General features: G+C 40.9%; 2 protein-coding genes across 2 annotated transcripts in view; both read right to left on the reverse strand.

The window, feature by feature from the left end:
* LOC111153849 (beta-galactosidase-1-like protein 2) overlaps nucleotides 1-9939 on the reverse strand; it is a 47165-nt gene extending 37226 nt beyond the window's left edge. Inside the window, exon 1 of the mRNA XM_022513116.1 lies at nucleotides 9854-9939. Within this exon, the coding sequence (XP_022368824.1) occupies nucleotides 9854-9939 (86 nt within the window). The remainder of the gene's footprint in view (nucleotides 1-9853) is intronic.
* A 10196-nt stretch (nucleotides 9940-20135) lies between these two features.
* The window catches only part of LOC111153848 (galactosidase beta 1 like 3), a 41822-nt gene continuing 38964 nt past the window's right edge, over nucleotides 20136-22993 (reverse strand). Inside the window, exons 19-20 of the mRNA XM_022513115.1 lie at nucleotides 20342-20458; nucleotides 20136-20201 (exon numbers count right to left, since the gene is read on the reverse strand). Coding sequence (XP_022368823.1) covers nucleotides 20136-20201; nucleotides 20342-20458 — 183 coding nt within the window. The remainder of the gene's footprint in view (nucleotides 20202-20341; nucleotides 20459-22993) is intronic.

Here is a 22993-nt window from a genome sequence, read left to right on the forward strand (position 1 = left end):
CCTTTCTACTTCCCACAGCCCCCAGGACCCAGAACTCCTATTGCTCCACAGGACTGCAGTTGTGTTATATTACAGTTCTCAAACATCATTTGTGGATAACCTGGGGACCTCGTTACTATCTTCTCTAAAGAGAGAAGTTCCACTTTCCAAGTGACTTAGAAAGGATATTTCAGAATACAGTCCTAAGGGCACCTGAGTGGCTCAGTCCATCAGGCCCTGAGATCAAGATCTCAGGTCATGAGTTCAAGCCCCATGTTGGGCTCCACACTGGGCATGGCACCTACTTAAATAATAAGAATAAGAATAAGAATAAGAATAAAAGAATAAGAATAATACAGTTCTTCCAAAGGACCACCTATATGGGGAAACAAAAACAAGAACAGTATCTGTAAGAGGAGGATCTGGACACGAATCCTGGACCTAACCTTGTAGCATGGCCTCCTTGGGTCAGTGACACTAGCCATGTGGGAATGAGTTTCTTCCTCTGTGAAACGGGGTGAATGCCTGTCCTAACTGCTGTGAAGGTCAGATATAAATGGAATACTCTGTAATGTGTTATATCAGAGTTTGTCACCATTTGAAATAAGTTTATTTTTGCATGCTGTGCATATTAGAGAATAGCCTCAGTGAGGTTTTTTTTATGTCCTTAATGTGGAATAATCCCAATCTTTCCATTCTTCACCATTTAATTTACCGTCTAATCACATTTTATATGGAAGATTTTGTGCCATCATATTACAATTTCTAAAATGTTACAACGAAAGTTCTATCCACCAGGACCCTGTCAAACCAACCCAGCCCCCCAACCAGTGTCAGCAAACCCCAGGTGTGGGCCAAAGCCACCCTGCCTCCTGTCTTTGTGCAGCCAGCAAGCTACGAATGTCTTTCACATTTTTAAGTGATTGGAAAGAAACTAAAAAAACAAGATTTGGGGACACAAAAAATTGTATCAACTTCACATTTCACATTTCAATGTCCATAAATAGTTTTACTGACACCCCGCCATGCACACTCTTTCCAGTCCTGACTGTGGCTACTTTGGGCCACAGTGACGTTGCTATGATAAGAACACTGTACAGTCTGCAAAGTTGAACACATTTACAGGAAACTTTGCCAACCCTACCCTAAAGGATGAGGCCTGGGATACTCAAATGAGGCTTCAGGTCCCCTATGACCACAGTCTGGACCTCCTAGCCACCTCCTTGCTCTGGCTCTTCCCAACCCCTCCACCCCTCCACCCCGTTCTTTCCTTTGGCCACAAGCTCCTGGTGGTCTGGCTGTGTCTGAGGTTTCTCATACCACACGCACAGGAGAGTTCGGTGTCCCTTAGTTTTCATCACATCTGCTCCAAAGCACACACTCTGCCTTCTTGCCTCATGTACTCACTAGGCTTTATGTACTCTCCCATCCTGACACCCCCAGGCATCCCCTCAGGTGCCCCACCCTCCAGGCTGGCCCCAGGCTAGAATGAGGAAGAACTGAGGGACGGATTCTCTTCTTAAACTCAGGGAGTATACTGACAGTCCAGTGGTGAAAATACACACATGCACACACAAAATTGCATTATTTTTAAAGACAGTGAAAATACAAACAACTTAGCAATCGCTCCACTGGGTAGCACTCCTTATTCACTGGCCAGAGCTTCAAAGGAACAGTCTCCAACTCACCAAGCTCGTATCACTGACCTTAACTTTAAGGTGTCTCCCAAATGCTGTGAGAGCCTCCCTTTCCCTACCCACTCAGTGCAGAGGTATATACAGGGCTGGAAGTGCTCTCTGTGACCCCTTGTTCCAACATAATCTCTGCTAGTAACACATTCTCCCTAATCTGTCCCCTAGCTAATCATTAGGAATTCTCCTTCGGGCAGGGGGGTGTTGTCTCCAGATGTGGTCTGCACCTGCAAAGTATCTTCATCTGGAATTTGCTACAAATGCAGAAACTCAGGCCTTAACTGAGACCTGAATCAGAATCCGCATTTCAACCAAACCCCAAGGTAAAGTTTGAGAAGCACTAATCCATATCTCGTCCTTGATATATGTATTTATCATCCCTTCCTGGATAGAGCTTCTATTTGCTACTGTCTTTATGTGCTATCATTTTCTAGATTTTTTTTTAAATATTTCCTCTCAGTGCTTCTTAAGAGGCATGAAGCTAACACTGCAAACAACTAAAGCTAGCTCATATCAAATTCCAAATTCTGGAGAATTCAACTGTTTCCTTTCTGAAAATCTTCTGGGAGGTTACTAAATGAGTTTTTAATATATTAATGAAAAGGATGAATTCACTGAGAAAATGAAGATGATAAGTGTGGGGTTTCTCCAAGGAATTCACTGTGAGGAAATGAGTTAATACACATTAGAACTTCATAAACGAGAAAGCACCATGCAAATAGTTATTAATACTGATAACAGTCATTAGTACTAGAGATCATAAATTAATAATGACCCCCCATGCTTCCTGAGTTATTAACTCAGTAATAACAAAATAAAGAAAGTGGAAACTGTTTGGTTACATCAGGTCAGAGAGACTTTCCTTCTAAATTAGGCCTGTTACCAAGGAGGTAATCAAATCTTTAAGAAACCCTTATTTCTGTTGCTTTTCCCAGTGAGCAAGTAATTCATGTTGAAACTTTTTTTCTTTGGATTGTAGAAAGCTTTTATTTATTTATTTAGATTATGGAAAGTTTGTTTTTTGGGTTTTTTTTTAAGTAATCTCTGCCCAATGTGAGGCTCAAACTCAAAACCCAGAGATCAAGAGTCACATGTTCCACCAACTGAGCCAGCCAAGGCACTCAATGTTGAAACTTTTTTTGATGAAACCAGGGCATCTGCCTTCTTTCTAGCTGAAGCATATATTACTTTTCCCTGGAAATTTTGTTGCCTTTGTATCTTTGCTTCATTGTGGCTAAGTAAATTTTCAGTCTGAGAATAAACTTCTTCCTAGAAGAAGCCACACATGTCACAATTTCTGACAAGGCCTCACACCATGTAACAAGACCTCCACATTCTGGTTGCTACCATCCTTTTTGGCAGGTGATAAGAGGTTGTGCAAGCTATAAACTTAATAGGTTACAGCAGAAACTAGGCAGAGGACTTGGAGCCAGAGTTCCCTATGGTGAGGAGTTGACATTAGGCAGTGATTGGGAGGATGTTGGGCGTGGAGGGACCAATCCTTCTTATGCTTTAACCCTTTCGTGGATCATGATGACAAAGGACACAGTGCAGGCTCCACACAGGCCGGATGACACCGGACATGATCAAAAGTGCTGGGTTAATCTGCTTGAATGGAAAACGGCAGATAAGCTGGTCACAAGCTTACAACTTCTTTCACGTGAAATGGGCCCCTGAACTGATTCTCAGCTCTCAGAGATAGTCTTTCAGGTGGGGTGGGAAAAGAGCCAGATCAGTCACCTACTTGAATGATCTCCTTGTACAGAGTGTGCTCATCAAGGTGGGTCTGAAATGGCCCTTGCCATGCCAGAAGGCATCCCTGTGTCACCTGTACCTGCAAATACTGCTCAGTAATGGAGGCCATAGTAGGATTGGGAGGCTTCACTTGGAGTCACAGCCATCTCCTTCAGCTTTCTATCATGCACACAATGTGACCAGATTCAGACAAGCCAGTATCCACTCAAACAGATGTGGTAGAGACACCACCATCTACTGAAGCACACTGGCCTCCAGCAGAGACCAGGCAATGCCCATGCAATTTTAAACTGGCCAAGGGTATGGACAAGCTCAGTACATGAGGTACGAATCTGCAGATACAGTTCTTCAATTTACAGAGCATAAGTCTTCGCTGATCCTAAAGATTGGTTCTTTTGTCACTATACATGACGTATAATTGAGAGATAACTTACAAATCCAATTTCCAGGTGCACTGTGATCCTATTAAGGCCACTCTATGCAGAGGTTCACCTTCATCTGAGTCCAATGCATCATATTAAAGATACTGATCAAAAAACACTAACATTTCGTTCATCCAAGTGGTCATGCCAGAGACTGTTATTTAGATGGCAGTTATGTTAAACTGCCCAAAAGACATCATCATACATAGAAATCTCACTTGGATCTAAAATACAGATTTTCTAGTCATCAGTCCAAGATTCTGATATGGTTACAGGTTCCCATGAGGTCCCATTTCCTTGGGCATTCCATTCCCTTCAACTGCCCCCTTGGGGATGTTTCAGCCTTAACAGTCTTTAAGCTGTACACTCCTCCCTCAGCCGGGGAACTTGAGGGCCTAAGGAAGGAGCAGTCCCTTCTTTGGCCCAGGCCAGTACTCTTAATGTCTCTAATCCAGAATAATGGCTCTTGGATCAATCCTGGAACCCCAAAAACTTCAGCTCCAGCAAAACAGAACTCTGTCCTTGTAGCTGATCCAGCTTCCTAATTGTGATCCTTGGCTTGAGGCCCAATGCTTTAGGCTCCTGCTTTGCTGGGACAGCATTAAATACTTCCAAATGGCTTGAACCTTCCATTCCAAAAGCTACTATACTTGTTTTGCAGAGATGTGAGGTCATTTTGCAGCATTTTGCAGGTCAATGGCACTACTGCAAACTTCGTACCTCTGTCCTTTCCTCTGAAAAGTCTTCTTGGTAAGCCAGGAAATGGCACAGCACCCAGGCTCCAACAAGTCAGGCCAAGTGGCTGCCTACATGATCCAGGGACATGCTCTGGATCATTTAAATACTATAGGAAGTTTATATGTGAATAAACACTAATTAGACCAAAACCTTGAGACGCATGGGTGAAGCAACAAAACTGCCCAACCACATATTAATAATAGTAATCAACCACATTTTAGTAATAAAAAATATCCTGATGTTATGTGACAGAAATTTTTCATTTGGAGAAAAATTTCCATTGTGGCATCGTCAATAAAAAAAGGGTTATATCTCAACCTAGAAAGGGGTGAAAATTCTGCTAGATAACCCAAAGGACTCTACTGATAGATAGCAAGACTCTGCTCTTGAGATGCTTATGGTATCAGAATAAAAATATTTCATGAAACAGGGGAAACATAAATATGTTCAATATTTTTTAAAATCCACCACATGATACTTATGTACATAGATATAGAAGAGATGGACTAGTTCTTAAAGATACGGAGAACCCATATACATGCAGATTAAACAGTATCTCCCCTTCAGATGACAGAGCTGAGAATCTCCCTCACATTGATCCACAAAAATAGAATGTGCTACTTTACTTATTTTAACTTATTTTTACTTACTTATTTTAAACGTCTGTCAGGATTTAAAGTGAGTATCTCGTATGGTCAGCAATTCTAGGAACAGAAATATACCCAACAGATATTCATTGCAACTTTGGGGGTTTTTTGTTGTTGTTTTTACTTTACATTATTTTGTTTCAATTCCAGTGTAGTTAACATACATTGCAACTTTGCAGTGCTAAAAGATTGCAAACAATCAATGCCCATCAATAAGGAACTGTTTGAAAAAAAAAAAAAATAAGGAACTGTTTGAATAAATTATATCCCTAATGGACAATGGGGTAATACATATAGCTGCCTTCTCATATATGCACAGAATACCCCTAGGAGAAGCCATTATTAGTAATCACCTCTGATGGGGTGGAGAAGGGTGACTAAGGGCCAGGAGTGGGGGTTTTATTTTTCTCCTTATACTATTTGAATATTTAATCCTTTGCATAGATTACCTACTCACAAAATAACCTTTGCAGGAAAACACAGCATGTTCTTGAAAGCAAAAATGCTACTATCTATCTGTGGGAGCATGAAAGCAGTGAATATCATCACCTAAGGGTCTCTACTTAGTAGACGCCAGTGAAGAGTTATTTGTTTCATTACCATTAGCCTCTAAAAATACCCCTGCCCTTCTTTCCCAGGAGAAGTCTCACACAACAGGAACTCTTTTTCAACATGACCTTTAATATCCAGAGCAATAGATTTAAGCAAGAAATAAAACTGAGTGGGGAGGAAGCAGCAGAAGAACTGTGCTGGATGATGGGGGAGGAACGAAGAAGAGGGGGGCTGGCCTCCAGAGTCTGTTTCAGGTGCAAAATGCTCTGAAAAGACCTCTCTAAACTCCAGCATCTCCTGAATCTTTATTAGAAGAGCATTTGAGGCAATACAATGGAACTCAGTCATTTCATCAAAGATTAAGTGCTTTTATTTCACTTGCTACTTCCTTGACCCAAGGTACAGATAACTCTTTGGCCAACGTTCTGATACTTCTGCTGCCAAGGCGGTGTAGCTTTTGCCCTGAATCTCCTGGGTATCCCAGTCTCTTTAATCAGAAATACAGCAATAATGTCCATGCTCTTGCTCTAAGACACTCTGGTCCACTTCGGTTGGCTAGTATGGCAGTGAAAAGAATCCCAATGCCAACTCTATCTTCCCAGCACAGGGTGGCTCAGACATCCTACCTCTCTCTTTCTCTGACTAAGCCACTGCCCAGGTAGCCATTCTCAACTTGTGTCAGAGAAATGACTACCTGCTGAAAGACACTTCCCAGATGCTGAAAACTTCACTACTAGAAGATGAAAGGAACAGTGTTCAAAGAGTTTGAACATTCCAGGGAATATGACTCAGGCCTCAAGCAGGGTAGAGTCCTAGAACAGGTAAAGCTCATAAAATCAGTGACCTCACAAAAGCGCAGGAAGAGAGACACAATTTGCCCACACATCCTTGGAAGGCAGGACTGGCCATGATTTGGATCAAAGGTGACCAGGTCATGTTGCTAAGTTACCCACCTTCTCTGGAGAGAAGATGTTTATAGGCTCTCCTCTTTTTTCCTTCAGGAAGAGTGGGGTCTAGAATTCAAATAATGCCAGTGTAGGAGCACTGAGTGAGGTAGAGCTGGCAAACAGATGAACTTGCCTTTGAGAAGGCATGATGGAGGGTGCCTACCTTGCCACTTCCCTCTCCTGACTTTTGCCAGCTAAAATATCAGGTATAAGAGATGCAAAGTTAATTGAAATATTGCTCAGTGATGCATTTATATTAAGTAAAAGAATCACGAGTGGAACCATGCCTTGATCATATCAAGCAGGCATTCTTGCGTCCATGGAGTGGGAGGAGGAAAGACAAGGAAAGGCAACCAGATTAGACATGGTTCACACTGATATGCATCAAAGATCTCCAAATAATATACTGAGTAAAAGAAGCCAAATCAAAACAGAGTACATACTTTAGGGTTACATTTCTATAAAACTCTAGAAAATGCAAACTTGTAATATATGGTGAAAGCAACAGATCAGTGTGCTTAGGAGTTGGGGAGCAGAGAAGGGCTGGAGAGAGAGATGCATAGGGGCAAAAGCAAATTTCTAGGGCTGACAGATATTTTCACTCTCTTAATTATGATGGTATTGTCACAAATGGATATATACACCAAAACGTATCAAACTGTATAAGCTAAACATGAACAGCTTATTGCATGACTGCAATAAAGGTATAATATATATACCTTATATATAATATATATAATATAAAGGTAATTTCAGACTACTGTTCAAGCTAAAAAATAGCAAAGGTTGAAATCATCCTCAAAAGTCATCTTGGTCTTCCTATTTCTCGGATACGATATAATCAAACAGCTTTGACTGACCGTGAACCAGCCCAAGGTAAAGTTCATAGGGAAAAAAACAAAAGCTGGAGCCCAGAAGGCCCCTCCCCCAACCAAATACCTGCCTTCTGAGGTACAGGAAAAGGCTGATCCTGGCAGCTCAACTCCACAAACCTGCCTGCTGAGTAGCAAATTCCCATGTGACCTATATTCCCCAGGCCATATCCACATTTCCAGCAACAGCTGGGAGGGGTCCCCACTTCCCTTTCAGTTAATGATACAGTCAAAACTAGAGCAAGGCAAGAAGAGGAAGCGACAAAGAGTGAGTTCTTCTCTGCCCTCCAGAGATAATCCTTGGTTTCCAGCCCAGGGCAAACAGGAGGAATTAGGCAAAAAGCCCAATACCATGAAGGTGATAAAATTTAAAAGATGCCCAAAAGACACATATTCTGAAGGACCCTAAGAGATGGCCTTGAATTGGGGTCAGAGCTTCTCTGGCCTCTATCTTACCTGCTGAGAAATGAGAGATATCAGGAATAACGACTTTACTAAGTATCTCAAACTATTTCCTCAGGCTTTAGTTATAGCTGTTCCCAGGCACCTCCATAAACCCGGAGTGACTCCTGTTACGGTCACTCTAACCCAGGCAGGGACATGGTTAACTCAGTTATGAGAAGCTCAGGCTTCTTCACAGACAGTCAGTTCCCTGACATCTCATCTTCCTTCCTGCCAGACACCAGCAAACACCCAGCCTCCTTCTTATACCTTTTCCTGTGGACTACTAGGGTGCACTACCTGGTCCAACTCAAGCCCCTCAGAGCTACCCCTCAATGCCCCTGCATGGACTGCCATATCCTTGACCTCCAACAATGGACAAACCACATGCTAGTTGCACAATTCTGGCCTTTCTCTCTGGGGTGTGGGCTTCTTGATACCCTGCTGTATTAAGTAATCCTCCTGGGCTTTGCATCAGCCTTGCATCAGGAGGAATGCTGAGCATCGTACAAGAGCCAGGAGCAGGCTTCAAAGAGGAATGGATTAAAGATCACTGACAAGATGGAAAAAAGTCTTGGGAGCAACTCAGGAAACAAAATGCCTCTTTAAGTTTTCTGGACTCCAGAGTGAGAAGAGCACCATTTCTTTCTCTCAAACAATATTATGACATCCTCATCAATTCCAAAGCCAAGAAGAGGTAAAACAAAGACACATAAGTCTGAAAAAGCTGGAAGTAGAGTCACTGAATGTGTTCTGTGCCAGCAAAAACATTCAGATATTCATCTCCATCAAAAACTTCCCTATTTTCCAGAGGAAATTCAGAGAAACTAACAAAGGGGGTTAGAAGAAACAAAAGATATAGCTGAAGGGGTGGTGTGTCTGCCCCATCACCTGCTTCAAAGTTAACTTGCAGTGCCAAAGCATTTGATACTGCTGGTCTGCCTTCCCAGAAACACTGGAGGTTTTGAATATGAAAAGTGCCAACCATCGACCTGAAAAACATGGTCAGGACAGTAGAATCCTATAAATAGATACAGTTTATGAAAGTTCTGGGCCAAGGCACCCCCTGGCTGTGGGTAAGTCCTTTTGCCATTAACACAACCACTTGCCACAGATAACACTTTGTAAAAGGGGGTTGGGAAGGAGTGAGCTGATGACTGACGAACGTGGGAAAGTGGAGAGAGAAGACATATCAGTCTTAAAGTGGGGCTAATAAATCCAGGGTTGAGGACCTTGAAGGACCCGTAGGACAGCAATCTCATGACTGCGCTGGGAAGGCGAGATCAACCACATCTGTGAGCCTTGGAGCTCTGGCTTCTGATGAATAGAGAAGATTCCCAGCAGGCTTGGCAGGAAATGTGGGGACCCGGGAGAACAGCAGAAGTGGGCTCCCCAAGGAGGACTAGAGAAAGAGCAGTGATCGGGGGACATCTGACAGAGTCCTGAAGGCTACCTCTGCTGCTCTTCCCAGAGAGCTGGGGGTATCCACGAGAAAAGCAGAGCCCGGGCATCACAAGCTTCGAGAAAGTGGGGAAGTTCTAGGGCACAGAAGCCTGGGGACTGAGAGCACAACGCCTGGTGTCACCCGGGAAGCCTGGATCTCGAGGTAGGAGCAGAGTTCCTTGTGAGGGAGAGGGACGCCAGACCCAGCAAAAAAGAGGCCGAATACGCCTTTCCAGTGGGGTCTCGCGATTCGCGGGACGCGGACTCCTGGGGCTGCTTCCCTCAGGTGAGAGGGGAAGCGAAAACCGTGGGTGTGGAAGGCTGAGATGTCCGGAGTCCGGCAGGTGTCGGGCGGGGCTCTCTCACCTGCGGAGCACCAGGAAACCCACGATCACCAGCAGCAGGAGTCCGAGTGCGCGGCCCGGCTTTCGCCCAATGCTCCACTTGCCCATCGCGCGTTCCCGCGGCGCGCAGGGACCGCAGCTAGCACTGTAGCCAGAGCTCAGCCGCGCGCGGGAGGCTCGGGGCGGGTGGGGGGGGGGGGGGGGCCGCACTCTGGTCGCCCGGGCGACCGGACCGCGTCCCCCCGCCCCCGACCCCCAGGCGCTCATTGGCTGAGCCCTTCGGCCCCGCCCCCCCGCTTCAAGTTAAGCGTAGGCGGGGTCGGGGCCTGACGGAGGCGGGGCGCACTGCCTCCCCGAGCAGTTTCCAACTCCGGGAAGCTTCCCGGGAGGCTCTCCGGCTCTCCTCCGCCACCTCCCTCTAGTCTCAGGGAGGCCCTGGTTGTTTGTTTTCCTTCACGTGGTATGCAAACAGGTGCAAAGATACTGGGCGCCTGTTGCCCAGTCCTTGCGGATAGTAGAGCACACCCACCAGCTCTCTACATTAGCAAGCATGTATTGAAGGCGGTGCCTGCAAAGCCGACACAATGTTTTAGAACAATTCAGATTTTGAAGTGGTGACCTACCATATGAAAAGTCAGAACATTGTGAAATTTCCTTTAGACATGTTTTAGGACAGTGTGGTTCACGTTTGAACAGCGTGGGGGGTGGTGAGGTGAAGAGGAAGGAGCACCAAAATATTTTTTGCCTTTAGTTTCCACAAGTCTTGTTCTGGTCCTGACTCCCAGTAATTTCGGTTTTTCATCTTAAAAAAGTCCAGATAAAACCCTCACATTTTATGAAAGGACAAATACAATTCTTATGGGTACAGAATTATGTCACAAAGGATATTGTGTAATATTTGGGCAAATTTATGCTTTCTAACAATCACACACCCAATTCATCCCAAAAACAAAATTCAGATTTTACTGAAAGAAAATCTGAAACATTTTCTAGGAAGGCTAATGTTATTTCAGAGCATCCGAGGTTCTAGAAAATATCCCCTGTGGCGTGTTTCAAAGATTTGTTTTAAATTCATTTGTCAGAGAGAGAGCACGCACAAGCAGGGGGAGCAGCAGGCAGAGGGAGAAGCAGACTCCCTGCAGAGCAAGGAGCCCAATGCGGGACTGGATCCCAGGACCCTGGGATTACAACCCCAGCTGAAGGCAGCCAGGCAGCCCTCTAACGGACTGACCATCCAACTGTCCCTGTTCCATGTTTCAAAACCATTTCCTACACATGTACATAGTTTTGAACTTGTAAAGCTGATAGGGACAAAATGATATTTTACTTCTCAGAACAAGTTCAAGTTGCAGAGTTTGGTGTGAAGGATCCTTTTACAAGCATTAGGCAAATATTTACTAGGGAGAAAGTTAAACAAGGAGAGGAAAAAAACAACCAAACAAGGGTGGGGGTGGGGGGAGAGATAGCAGGGCCAGAAACATTCTTGGAGACATTTAGAGAAGTATCTCTCCTTTCACACTTTATAAAATCAGTACTTTTCTCCATTTTTTTAAAGACACATAATTGCTTGATAGTTATTAGGACTATGGTGAAAATATTCTGCTATAACTGAGATAAAAGCTCGCCCATGAGATATGGAGAAAGTGTCAAAGGTTAGCCCCTTTTTTACCTTTGGAGACCTGGCATATAACCCAACACTCACCCTTCCCTCCTTGTGATATTGTTGGGCAGTAGTACAATCGATCACACATCAGGGTATCCTGAAGTTAATAATCAATACCATGGGGCTAATAATACACTATATGTTAATTAAAAAAATAAAACATTTATTAAAAAAATAATACCAGCATCTCCATATTTTCTTCAGATATTAGTAAAACCTGATAATATGAGCTATAAAACCTCTGAAATTCTTAGCCCATCCCTGTACCCCTCATTTTTATTTATTAAAGAAAATAAAAATAACTAAGCTCTTTAAAAAAAAAAGTCATTAGGGGCGCCTGGGTGGCTCAGTGGATTAAAGCCTCTGCCTTTGGCTCAGGTCATGATCTTAGGGTCCTGGGATCGAGCCCCGCATAGGGCTCTCCGCTCAGTGGGGAGCCTGCTTCCCTTCCTCTCTCTCTCTACCTGTCTGTCTGCCTACTTGTGATCTCCGTCAAATAAATAAAATCTTTAAAAAAAAAAAAAGTCATTAGCCCTTAACTTTCTGGGAAGCTCAGAACCATAGATACAGCTACCCACAATTTAGGAACAATTTCACTTTATCTGGCTTTAATGATACCACAGAGAGTGTTGCAAAGATAGCACTAGTCTGAGAGATGTTTTGCTGAGGAGTTGAGACTTTTGGTTTTTAAAATATTAGCAAGATACTCCTTCAAAATACTCCTTTCCAAAATATGTAATGAATTTAACCCAAAGTAGACAATGACATACTCAAATCCTGGGAGCAGAAGCTACAGTTAAATGAGCAGGCCTGGTAGAGATGTAAAAACTGTGCTCTGGCAAAGTGTGTGGGATGAAAACAAATCCCTGATGTTCAGGAATCAATCTTCACAGGCTACCTTTCTGGCGTCATTGGTTTAGAAAACATACAAAACTTTTTTTTTTTTTTTTAAATGAAGTCCTGTTGTCATCCTCAGCCCACAACTTTAAGTTAGAGCTCCAACAGACCCAGAGAGCTCAGCTCCTTCTTTGAGAAGTCACCTATCCCACATAGTATACAAAGAACTCCAGAGGGGAATAAAAGCTATAGTCATTCAGAATCAGTACAGTGGAGGCTCTCAAGAAAAATAATCATATCAAACTAACCTTATTGTCTTTTTTAATAGGTAACAAACAGGTTTATAGATCAATTGTGTCTTATTTTTTAGTGCACTGTACTAATGCCTTAAGAGTTATGTATCTGAGTTATGTATCTGAATTTTAGAAAAACATTTGATGAAATCTTTCTTAAAGTCATGAGAACAAGAAGCAAGATGTGGCTTCTGTGATAGAGCAGGTCCTTGGGACCCTGGACCATGGTACAATCAGCTCTTCTTCACCCTCCTCCTTAAAGACAGACATTTGCACCAGCCCTCCCCACCCACTCTCTCCAGCTCTTTTGCTCCAGGTTACATGACAAAACTAGTTATGATGTCAAGTTGCCAAAGATTCTTGAGCAAAGAAATTAAGAACATGGAGGAATTTCTGGGAATAAATGAGGACAATTTCAACCATAGATAGAAAGTCCCAAGAAGGTGATTTAGGCCTTGGAAAAAGAAAAAGAAAGCAAATCCAAGTTAAGATAAATAAGTCCTCTCACCCCAGGAGACATGTCAGTGGGACTGGAAGGGACATGTATGCATTGGGGAGGGATGCACTGAACTTCATCATTGGCCTTTGCAGTCCAAAAATATTACTCTTCAGCCTCAGCCTTTGAAAGGCAGAAAGGCCAAAGGCCTAATTCAGTATTTCATTCATTAAGAAGTAAGCAGCAAATGTTTAATGACTACTATGAGCTGAACACTGTTTAGGTGCTTGCAGTACCTCAGTGGAAAAAAAGAGATGAGGATAAAATATAAATTTCCCTTTAAAATTTACATTTTAGCTGAGGAAGAAAGACAACAAAAATTAACAAATTAATAAGTAAATTATAGAGTATGTCCAGAGATAATAAATTGCATGGCAAAAAGAAAGTAGATAAAGGAAGGAGATTGTTTGAGTGTGTATGGCGGCTGGGGAAGGGTATGCACAGAGGAGGCCTTACTGAAACGATGTTAACTGAGCAAAGATCTGAAAGACGTGAGAGTTAACGATGCATGCAAATAACTGGAGGAAGGGCTATGCAAGCAGAGAGAACCCACAGTGCAAAGGCTCTCAGGCAGGAGCATAACAGAGTGTTCTGGGAACTGCAAGGTCCGTGTGGGAAGTGAAAGGGAAGGGGAAAACTACAGGCCCTGAGGACAGAAAAGTACAGAGGCCTAACGATGGAAGGCTTTTCAGAGGACTCTGAAGTGAAATAGGAGCCATTGTAGGCTTTGGACATCAGTTATGCTTTGAAAGACTCCTCTGGCTCACCAGGAGTGGGCAAGAGCAGAAGAAAGAAGACCAGCTTTGAGGCAGCAATCCCAGTGGAAGATGATGCTGGCTCACACAAGGGTGGTAGGAATAGAGGAGGTGGGAAGTGTTGGATTTCTGGAAATAGTTTGAAAGCAGAAACTGGAGGACTGTTGTGATTCCAGGATCATTTGTGAGGTGAGAGAAATAAGGTGGATTCAAGAATGACTCCAACATATCAGAAGCACAAATTGGGCTAGTTGAGTTTGAGATACCTGTGAATGTGCTAGGAGAGATATCACATAAGCTATTGAATGCACAAGCCTGAAGTTCCGAAGAGGGGTCTGTCATGGAGATATAAATTTAGACACTGACATAGAGTTGGTATTTAAAGACAAGAGTTTGGGTGAGCTCACCAATGAAGTAAGTGCAGACAGAGAAAGAGGACAAGGATGAGCCCTGGGGCACCTGACACTCAGGAGAAACCAGTGAAGTTGAACTAAAAGGAGCAGCCAGTAAGGCAGGAAGAACACTCAGAAAAGATGGCATCCTGAATGCCGAGAGAGAAGTTACCAAGGAGGAAGCAGTAATGGCCTACATTACATGGTGCTGACAGGTCAAGTTAAGACTGATAATGAATCAATGGATTCAGTACATGGAGGATTTTGGTGACTAGGATGCCGGCAGCTTAGGTGGAGGTGGGGGTTAGGGGCAGGGAAGCTGATTGGAGTAGGTTTATTTTTTTTTAAGATTTTATTTATTTATTTGGCAGAGAGACAGCACAAGTAAGCAGAGCAGCAGGCAGCGGGAGAGAGAGAAGGAGGCTCTCTGCTGAGCAGGGAACCCGATGCGGGACTCAATCCCAGAATCATGACCTGAGCCGAAGGTAGCCGCTTAACCAACTGAGCCACCCAGGCGTCCCTGGAGTAGGTTTAGAAAGGATGAAGAATCTAAGAGCGAAAGGGGAATCAGTAATTGGAAGAGTAGCTGGTGGTTCTCAACTTGGAATCAGGGGTAGTATTCTATCTTCATTTCTATTTTGGATAGAAACTACCACATACTTGTATGCTGACAGTGATCATGACCAAAAGAGATGAAAACTGTGAAGCAGCAGAGCCCTTACAGAATCTCTGGAGCAATGTCCTTGAGTAGGTGAAGTGGCTAGCGGCTGGTGACCAAGTCACCATACGTCAGCATACATAGGATCGTTTAAGGTCTCACTGCATTCTCTGTGATAGAATGATCACTTAGGTTAATTTCAAATACAGACAGTACAACATTGTCAGAAATGAGAAATGGACTCATCATTTGAATTTGTTGTTAATATCTGATTATTAACTTTCAAATGTAGGTATACATTTGAGATGTGACATGAAGTAAAACATTGAAATTTTATTGATAAGTTTAAGCAAAATAAAGTAATAATTAATGATTATTATGGAAACATTACCATAATGTACAGAATTATTAAGAACTTTCAAATACTTAAGCACATAGAGAAGTACATTAATAGCCAGTAACAATATTAAGAGAGTACATTAGCGTTACAAGTTCTAAAGAAGAATATCCTATCTTCTCTGAGCCAACAAATGTATGTAAATAGATGGCCTTTAGAAAATAAAGAAGATAGGGGCACCTGGGTGGCTCATCGGACTCTTGGTTTCAGCTCAGGTCATGATCTCGGGGTTATGAGATCAAGCCCTGCATTGGGCTCCTCATTCAGTGGAGAGTCTGCTTAACATTCCCTCTCTTCCTCTTCCTTTTCCCTCCCCCTACATGCACTCTCTCTTCCTCTCTCTCTCTAAAATAAAGAAATACATCTTAAAGATGCACGTTTTTTTGAATTAGTATTTTTGATTCTTCATGTAAGTACCAAGTAGTGAAACTACTGGATCATATGGTATTTCTATTTTACATTTTTTTAAAGATTTTATTTATTTATCTGACAGACAGAGATCACAAGTAGGCAGAGAGGCAGGAAGAGAGAGAGGAAGGGAAGCAGGCTCCCTGCCGAGCAGAGAGCCCGATGCGGGGCTCAATCCCAGAACCCTGGGATCATGACCTGAGCCAAAGGCAGAGGTTTTAACCCACTGAGCCACCCAGGAGCCCCTCTATTTTACATTTTTAAAGGATTTCCATAGTGGCTGCAAGAAATTTACCTTCCCACCAATAATGCATAAAGGTTCATTTTTCTCCACATCCTCACTGACACTTGTTATTTCTTACTTTTTTTTATACTAGCCAATCTCACTGATGTAAAGTGATATCTCATTGTGGTTTTGATTTGCATTTCCCTTGTGATTAGTGACACTGAGCATCTTTTCATGTGTCTGTTGGCCATCTGTATGTCTTCTTCAGAAAAATGTCTATTCATGGTTTTATTTTAAATCAGATCATTTGTTTTTTTTGGTGTTAAGTTGTATGAGTTCTTTTTATATTTGGAAATTAACTCCTTATCGACTGTATCATTTGCAAATACCTTTTCCCATTCAGTAGGTTGCCTTTTCATTTTTTGGTGGTTTCCTCTGTTGTGCAAAAGTTTTTAATTTGGTATAGTCCCAGTTGTTTATGTTTTCTTTTATTTCCCCCACCTGGGGAGACATCTAGAAAAATAATGCTAAGGCTGATTTTCAAGAGTATACAATCTATGTTTTCTTTTTGGTGTTTCATGATTTCAGGTCTGACATTTAGGTAGTTAATCCATTTCAAGTTTACTTTGGTATGTGGTGAAAGAAAGTGGTCCAGTTTCAATATTTTGCATGTAGCTGTCCAATTTTTCCAACACCATTTATTAAAGAGACTGTTTTATTCTTGTTACCTTAGTTGTAAACTAATTGACCATAGAGGTGTGAGTTTATATCTGGGCTATTTTGTTCTATTGATCTATGTGTATATTTTTGTGACAGTTCCATACTAGATTACTACAGCTTTGTTATATAGTTTGAAATCTTGAATTGTAATATCTCTTTGTTCTTCTTTCAGCTAGTTGGGGTCTTTTGTGGTTCCATACAAATTTTAGGATTCTTTGTTCTAGCTCTGTGAAAAATGCTATTGGTATTTGATAGGGATTACATTGAATTTGTATATTGCTTTGGGTAGTATGGACATTTGATAATATTAGTTCTTCCAATTCATGAGCATGGTGTATTTTTCCATTTATTTGTGTTGTCTTCCATTTCTTTCATCAATATCTCAGAATTTTCAAAGTATAGGTATTTAACTTCCTTAGTTAAATTTATCCTTGGTATTTTATTCTTTTTGATGAGTTGTTAATGGGATAATTGTAATTTTTCTTTCTGCTAATTCATGCATGGTATTTTTTAAAATGATTTTATTATTTACTTGCCAGAGAGCGAGCAAGAGCAAGAGCAAGTTAAGAGAGAGCATGCACAAGCAGGGGGGTTGGCAGGTAGAGGGAGAAGCAGACTCCCTGATGAGCAGAGAGCCTGATGGGACACTCAATCCCAAGATCCTGGGATCATGACCTGAGCTGAAGGCAGATGCTTAACCGACTGTGCCACCCTGGCATCCTGTGTGGTATGATTTTTTTTTTTAAGATTTTATTTATCCATTTGACAGACAGAGATCACAAGTAGGCAGAGAGGCAGGCAGAGAGAGAGAGAGGAGGAAGCAGGCTCCCCGCTGAGCAGAGAGCCCGATGCGGGACTCGATCCCAGGACCCTGAGATCATGACCTGAGCCAAAGGCAGAGGCTTAACCCACTGAGCCACCCAGGCGCCCCTGTGGTATGATTTTTTATCTTAACTTTCTATCATGTTGTATACTATGTTAAAGGTATATTTCTTGTAAAACTTATATATTTCATTTTTTTGTGTCTGACAACTTTTACCTTTGGAGGGTTTACTACATTTACAAAATTTACTATGGTTGTTAATATATTTGTATTTATTTCTACTATCTTTTTTTTTTTAAAGATTTTATTTATTTATTAGAGAGAGAGAGAGAGAGCGAGCATGAGCACAGGCAGACAGAGTGGTAGGCAGAGGCAGAGAGAGAAGCAAGCTCCCCGCTGAGCAAGGAGCCCGATGTGGGACTCGATCCCAGGAGGCTGGGATCATGACCTGAGCCGAAGGCAGCCGCTTAACCAACTGAGCCACCCAGGCGTCCCTTATTTCTACTATCTTAATATGTGTTTCCTACTTGTACTTATTTTTTACATTATTGTCTACTCCCTTTTACCTTTTGTTGGTTAAGTTTTTTAGCTGTCTTTTTTTTCCTCATTCTATTTGCCCCCTTCAGGTTGTTTTTTTTTTTAAAGTTAGAAGCATTATGTACATTAAACAGTTAAGCTAAATTTAACATACATATTCAACAAATTCAAAGTTAATATCTTAGCATTACGAAAAGCTTAGATCTCCCTTGTTTTTGCTATCACAGCCCTTCCACCATAGATATTTTCTCCTAGTCTTAGAATTTTATACAGATTTTGCCCTCAAAGTAGACATTAGTATATTTTTTATTGAATTAATGTTTGTTGACCTGTATTTGCATATTTGTCAACATCCTTCCTTTGTTTCACATTTTTTCTTGAATCTCAGATCTTACCACTGGGGTCATTTTCTTTCTGCTGACATATGTTCTTTAGGATATCTTTTCTCCACTGAGGTTTACTGAGAGACTTAAGATATAATGCCCTAAGCATCCATGGTCTGTAATGAATTAGCTTTCCTGGTATGCTTCTATAAATTACAATAAGGAACTAATGACTGAAAATATTTCCTGTAAGGTGTTATCTTATGGAACCCCAGTAAAGAAAGGCTGCCTCAGAATTCCCTTTAGCACATGGATCTTTTGATGATATAAAATCTTTTGGCCCTTGTTTGTCTGTAATGTCTGTATTTTGTTTTCTTTTGCTTTGTTTTTTTTGAAGGACCATGTTGCTAGGTAAAGAGTTTTAAGCTGTGAGCCCTTTTCTCTAAGCACACTGAAAACATTATATCTTCTGGATAGTATTGTTGCATTCATATCCGCATTCATAAAAAATGACATAGGTATGGAGTTGAGGTATAATAATAGAAGAAGAGGTATAAATCAGAGATACATGTATTCCAACATCTCTTGAACCTTGGTTTCTCCATCTACAAAGTGGAAGAGCTGCATGGTTACTAAGATTAAAAATAACATATATATTACCTGAAATATAATACATACATATGATTTTCAGGATTATTATTTGTTTTTTCCCTTGGTCTATATATTATCCTTAGAATTTATGGGTTTGAGTCTACAGCCTCAGAGAATAAAGTTTTATGTAGAAATTTTGTGGGTGCATGATAAAATTCTCCTTCAGTGAGCCAGACATTCAGACTAGTGGGAGAAAAGATCATCTGACTCCTTAGTTCTCATCCCAATTGGGAAGGTTCCTTCTTCCCTTTTGACACCAGATTATTTGCTAAATTTGTTGAAGCACCATATCTAGGTGCCTAGGTAATAAGATTTTGTTGCAGTGCAATGGTTCAAATTTAGGTCAAGTGCTATAATTTGATTATAAAAATGTGATTCATTTCCAAAGGTGTCATTTGAGGAAATTCGTTTGACTAATATTTGTCCACTATCAGTAAGAAACTTGCCTATATCCAGATAGCTGAGAAATAATAAGACACAGAATGCTCCATGGCAGGCTTTGCTGTCATACCTGTCAGAATCAAGCAACCAAATTGCTATACCTTCTCCGAGGTCACCTTGGAGACACACAGGCTGTAGGAAAATGCCTGAAGACATTGTTCATGGCACCTTGTATTCCCCCCTCCTACAACACACACACACACACACACACACACACACTCTCTCTCTCTCTCTCTCTCTCTCTCTCTCACACACACACATCGGGAATTTGCCATTCAGCATATACAGTACTTTCTTTGGCATAGAGAGAACACTAATCCTTACTCTCTCTTAAGCCAGAGACTCTTTTCTTCCTTCCAAATGAGTCAGAAATAAAATCTAGTATTATTTTATTCATATCTTCCTAAAGGCACATTTGATTAGAGAATAAGAATATGCTAAGGATTAGGCATTTAACTAAGTAAATCAGTCATTAAAGATTTTGAAGACTTTTTAAAGCCTAAAAATAGGCATCACATGGATATACTATAATATTCATAACAATTTCCTTTTTTATTTTTTAGCTTATTTTTACATTTTTGCTATTGTCGGCAACACTGATATCCTCCACATAAATCTTCCTACTTAAAAAAAAAAATGCTTGTAGGTGAACTGTAACAATCCTAGAAATGTATTATAACAGTCTTACAGGATGGGTTCATTTGTAGTTTGGATGTATGACCCACTCTTCCTTTTCTCAAACAGGATGATCTAGGGAGAAAAGAAAGGCTAACAGTAAGAAAGGGTAAGCCTATTCAGTACAGAATGAGAAAGACACTGAACTGTATTCTGGGCATGAAGGCAGATCTCAACATTCATGAAACATAAAAGCAGGGGTAGGGGTGACTCACCTCATTGTCTTCTGGATGAAGCCAAACACCAGGAAGGTAAAGTGTTTTCTGAGGTCCAATAATTGAATATCGCCCAAGGTTACGTCCATTGATGAATGCAAATCCAGAATTCCAGGTCTGGAAGGAATGGAGTCTTGAGACATAGGAACAGATTCACACTGGCAAGGTAAAACCTAAGGCACCTTTGGGAGTGAGAGCAAGACTCAATGCTTTGTGGCGATGGAAGTGGCAGTGAGTTTAGAATGGTATGTTCGAGAAACTCTACTGAGATGTAGATGAGGTGACAGAGAAAAACATGAATCAAACCTTTAATGCTAATGCTACTGTTGTTCCTGACCCATGATATATAATGGTATGGTTTTTTTAAAAAAGGAGTTGTTCTGTTTCCAGAGATAAGTATTAGATAATAAAGATGAATGCTAAAGCTAAGAAGTTATAAAAGTTATACATTTTTAAAAACCTGCTCACAATACCATGATGAGTGACAGGACCAAGATCTCGGCAAAGAAAACTGAGAGACAAGAAGACATTGAGACAGTTTTTCCAATAGCAGCATCTGCTTATTCAGGAAGAGGTGGCTGAGAAGCTTAGCAGAAACTTCTATAGCCTCACAAGTTTAGGGAACAAAAACTGGATACCAAGGAACCTTATTAAATAATTTACACTCTGGGTTGTGATCCTGAGCGCCTGCCTAAACCCAAGGAGAAGAGTGAACTAGAAATAGTCTGGCCATTGTATGAAAGCCTTGATTCAAATCATTTCTGTCCTCATAATTGTACTAAGGTGATTACTAATGCACTTAATCAACTCCAGAGGTGGATGTAAATTCCTGATAGCATCTTAGGCTTTAAGTTATTTCTAGCAGTTTTCATATGTAATTTCTGGAACTCAAAAAAATCAAGCAGAAGGGGCTGGGGAAGACAATATAATAAAAAATACTACACGGAACAATAGACAATAAAAACAGATGCACAGGTGATGCAGATAATGGATTTATAAGTACCAGGCTTTAAAAGACTTATGCTTATTAAATTAGTTTGCTCATAGGGATGAAAGATAAAAGCTAGAATTTTGACAGAGAAGTGGAAACTATTAAAAAAGTCTAAAGTGGGCGCCTGGGTGGCTCAGTGGGTTAAGCCGCTGCCTTCGGCTCAGGTCATGATCTCAGGGTCCTGGGATCGAGTCCCACGTCAGGCTCTCTGCTCAGCAGGGAGCCTGCTTCCCTCTCTCTATCTCTCTCTCTCTCTGCCTGCCTCTCTGTCTACTTGTGATCTCTGTCAAATAAATAAATAAAATCTTTAAAAAAAAAAAGTCTAAAGTTATAGAATGAAAATTCTAAAATTAAAAAATGTATAATTAGAATTAAGAACTTAACAGATATTTTGAATAGCAGATTCGATACAGCTAAATAGAGAATATAACTAAATATAGACTCAGTAAACTGAATAATAGGAAAGAAAGTTTCCAAAATTAAGCTTAAGGAAAGAAGAGTGAGAAACACACAAGACATGAAGAGACAAAAGGAGATATAACAAAATGGTTCTAACCTATAAAATTGGAGGCTCTGAAATGCTCCAGGTAAAAACAAAGATTGCTAGACATTAAATAAAGCAGTTATATGATATTCATAAGAAAACCATCTAAAATATAAAGGAATTATAAAAATAAAAGAATAACAGAAAAAGATAAAATAGATAAACCTTAAGCAAAAAGAAGTTACTACAGCTTCATTAATATCAGAAAAAAAATTTTAAAGATTTTATTTATTTGACAGAGAGACAGCAAGAAAGGGAACACAAGCAGGGGGAGTAGAAGAGGGAGAAGCAGGCCTCCTGCTGAGCAAGGAGCCTGATGAAGGGCTCTATCCCAGGACACTGGGATCATGACCTGAGCTGAAGACAGCTGCTTAATGACTGAACCACCCAGGCACCCCTAATATCAGAAAAATTTGGCATTTAGGCAAGAAGCACTACTAGAGATAAAAAGGAACATCTCTCAATAATAAAATTCTTAATCTAAGTGATAATGATATATATAAAAGCTAAAAGTATAGATTCAGAATATCTAAGCAAAATTGATGAAATAACAGGTGAAATAAAATTCATAACCATAATGGAAAATTTTCAAACAATGTTTCAATAGCTAATAGATAAAGCAAACAACAATCAATAAAGACATAAAACATTTAAAATAAGGTAATTAACAAGTTGAACTAATTGACATATATAGAACATTGATCTAATACATGCAGAATCTACCTATTCTTTCAAGTATACACAATAATCTTTATAACTTTGACCCTATATTGGACTAAACAAGTGTTGTATTTTAAAATTCTCAGACCACAGTACAGTTAAACAAGAAATTGATAATTAAAAAATTACTATAAAGTATCCAAATATTTGGAAATTAAGAAACATGTACACTTCTTTTTTAAAAGATTTTATTTATTTATTTGATGGAAAGAGATATCACAAGTAGGCAGAGAGGCAGGCAGAGAAAGAGGGGGAAGCAGGCTCCTTGCCGAGCAGAGAGCCCGATGAGGGGCTTGATCCCAGGACCCTGAGATCTGACCTGAGCCGATGACAGAGCCTTAACCCACTGAGCCACCCAGGTGCCCAAGAAACATGTACACTTCTCAATAACGCAGAG

This window comes from Enhydra lutris, unplaced genomic scaffold (assembly GCF_002288905.1).
Source record: "Enhydra lutris kenyoni isolate GAN:26980312 unplaced genomic scaffold, ASM228890v2 scaffoldscaffold34, whole genome shotgun sequence".
Classification (NCBI taxonomy): domain Eukaryota; kingdom Metazoa; phylum Chordata; class Mammalia; order Carnivora; family Mustelidae; genus Enhydra; species Enhydra lutris.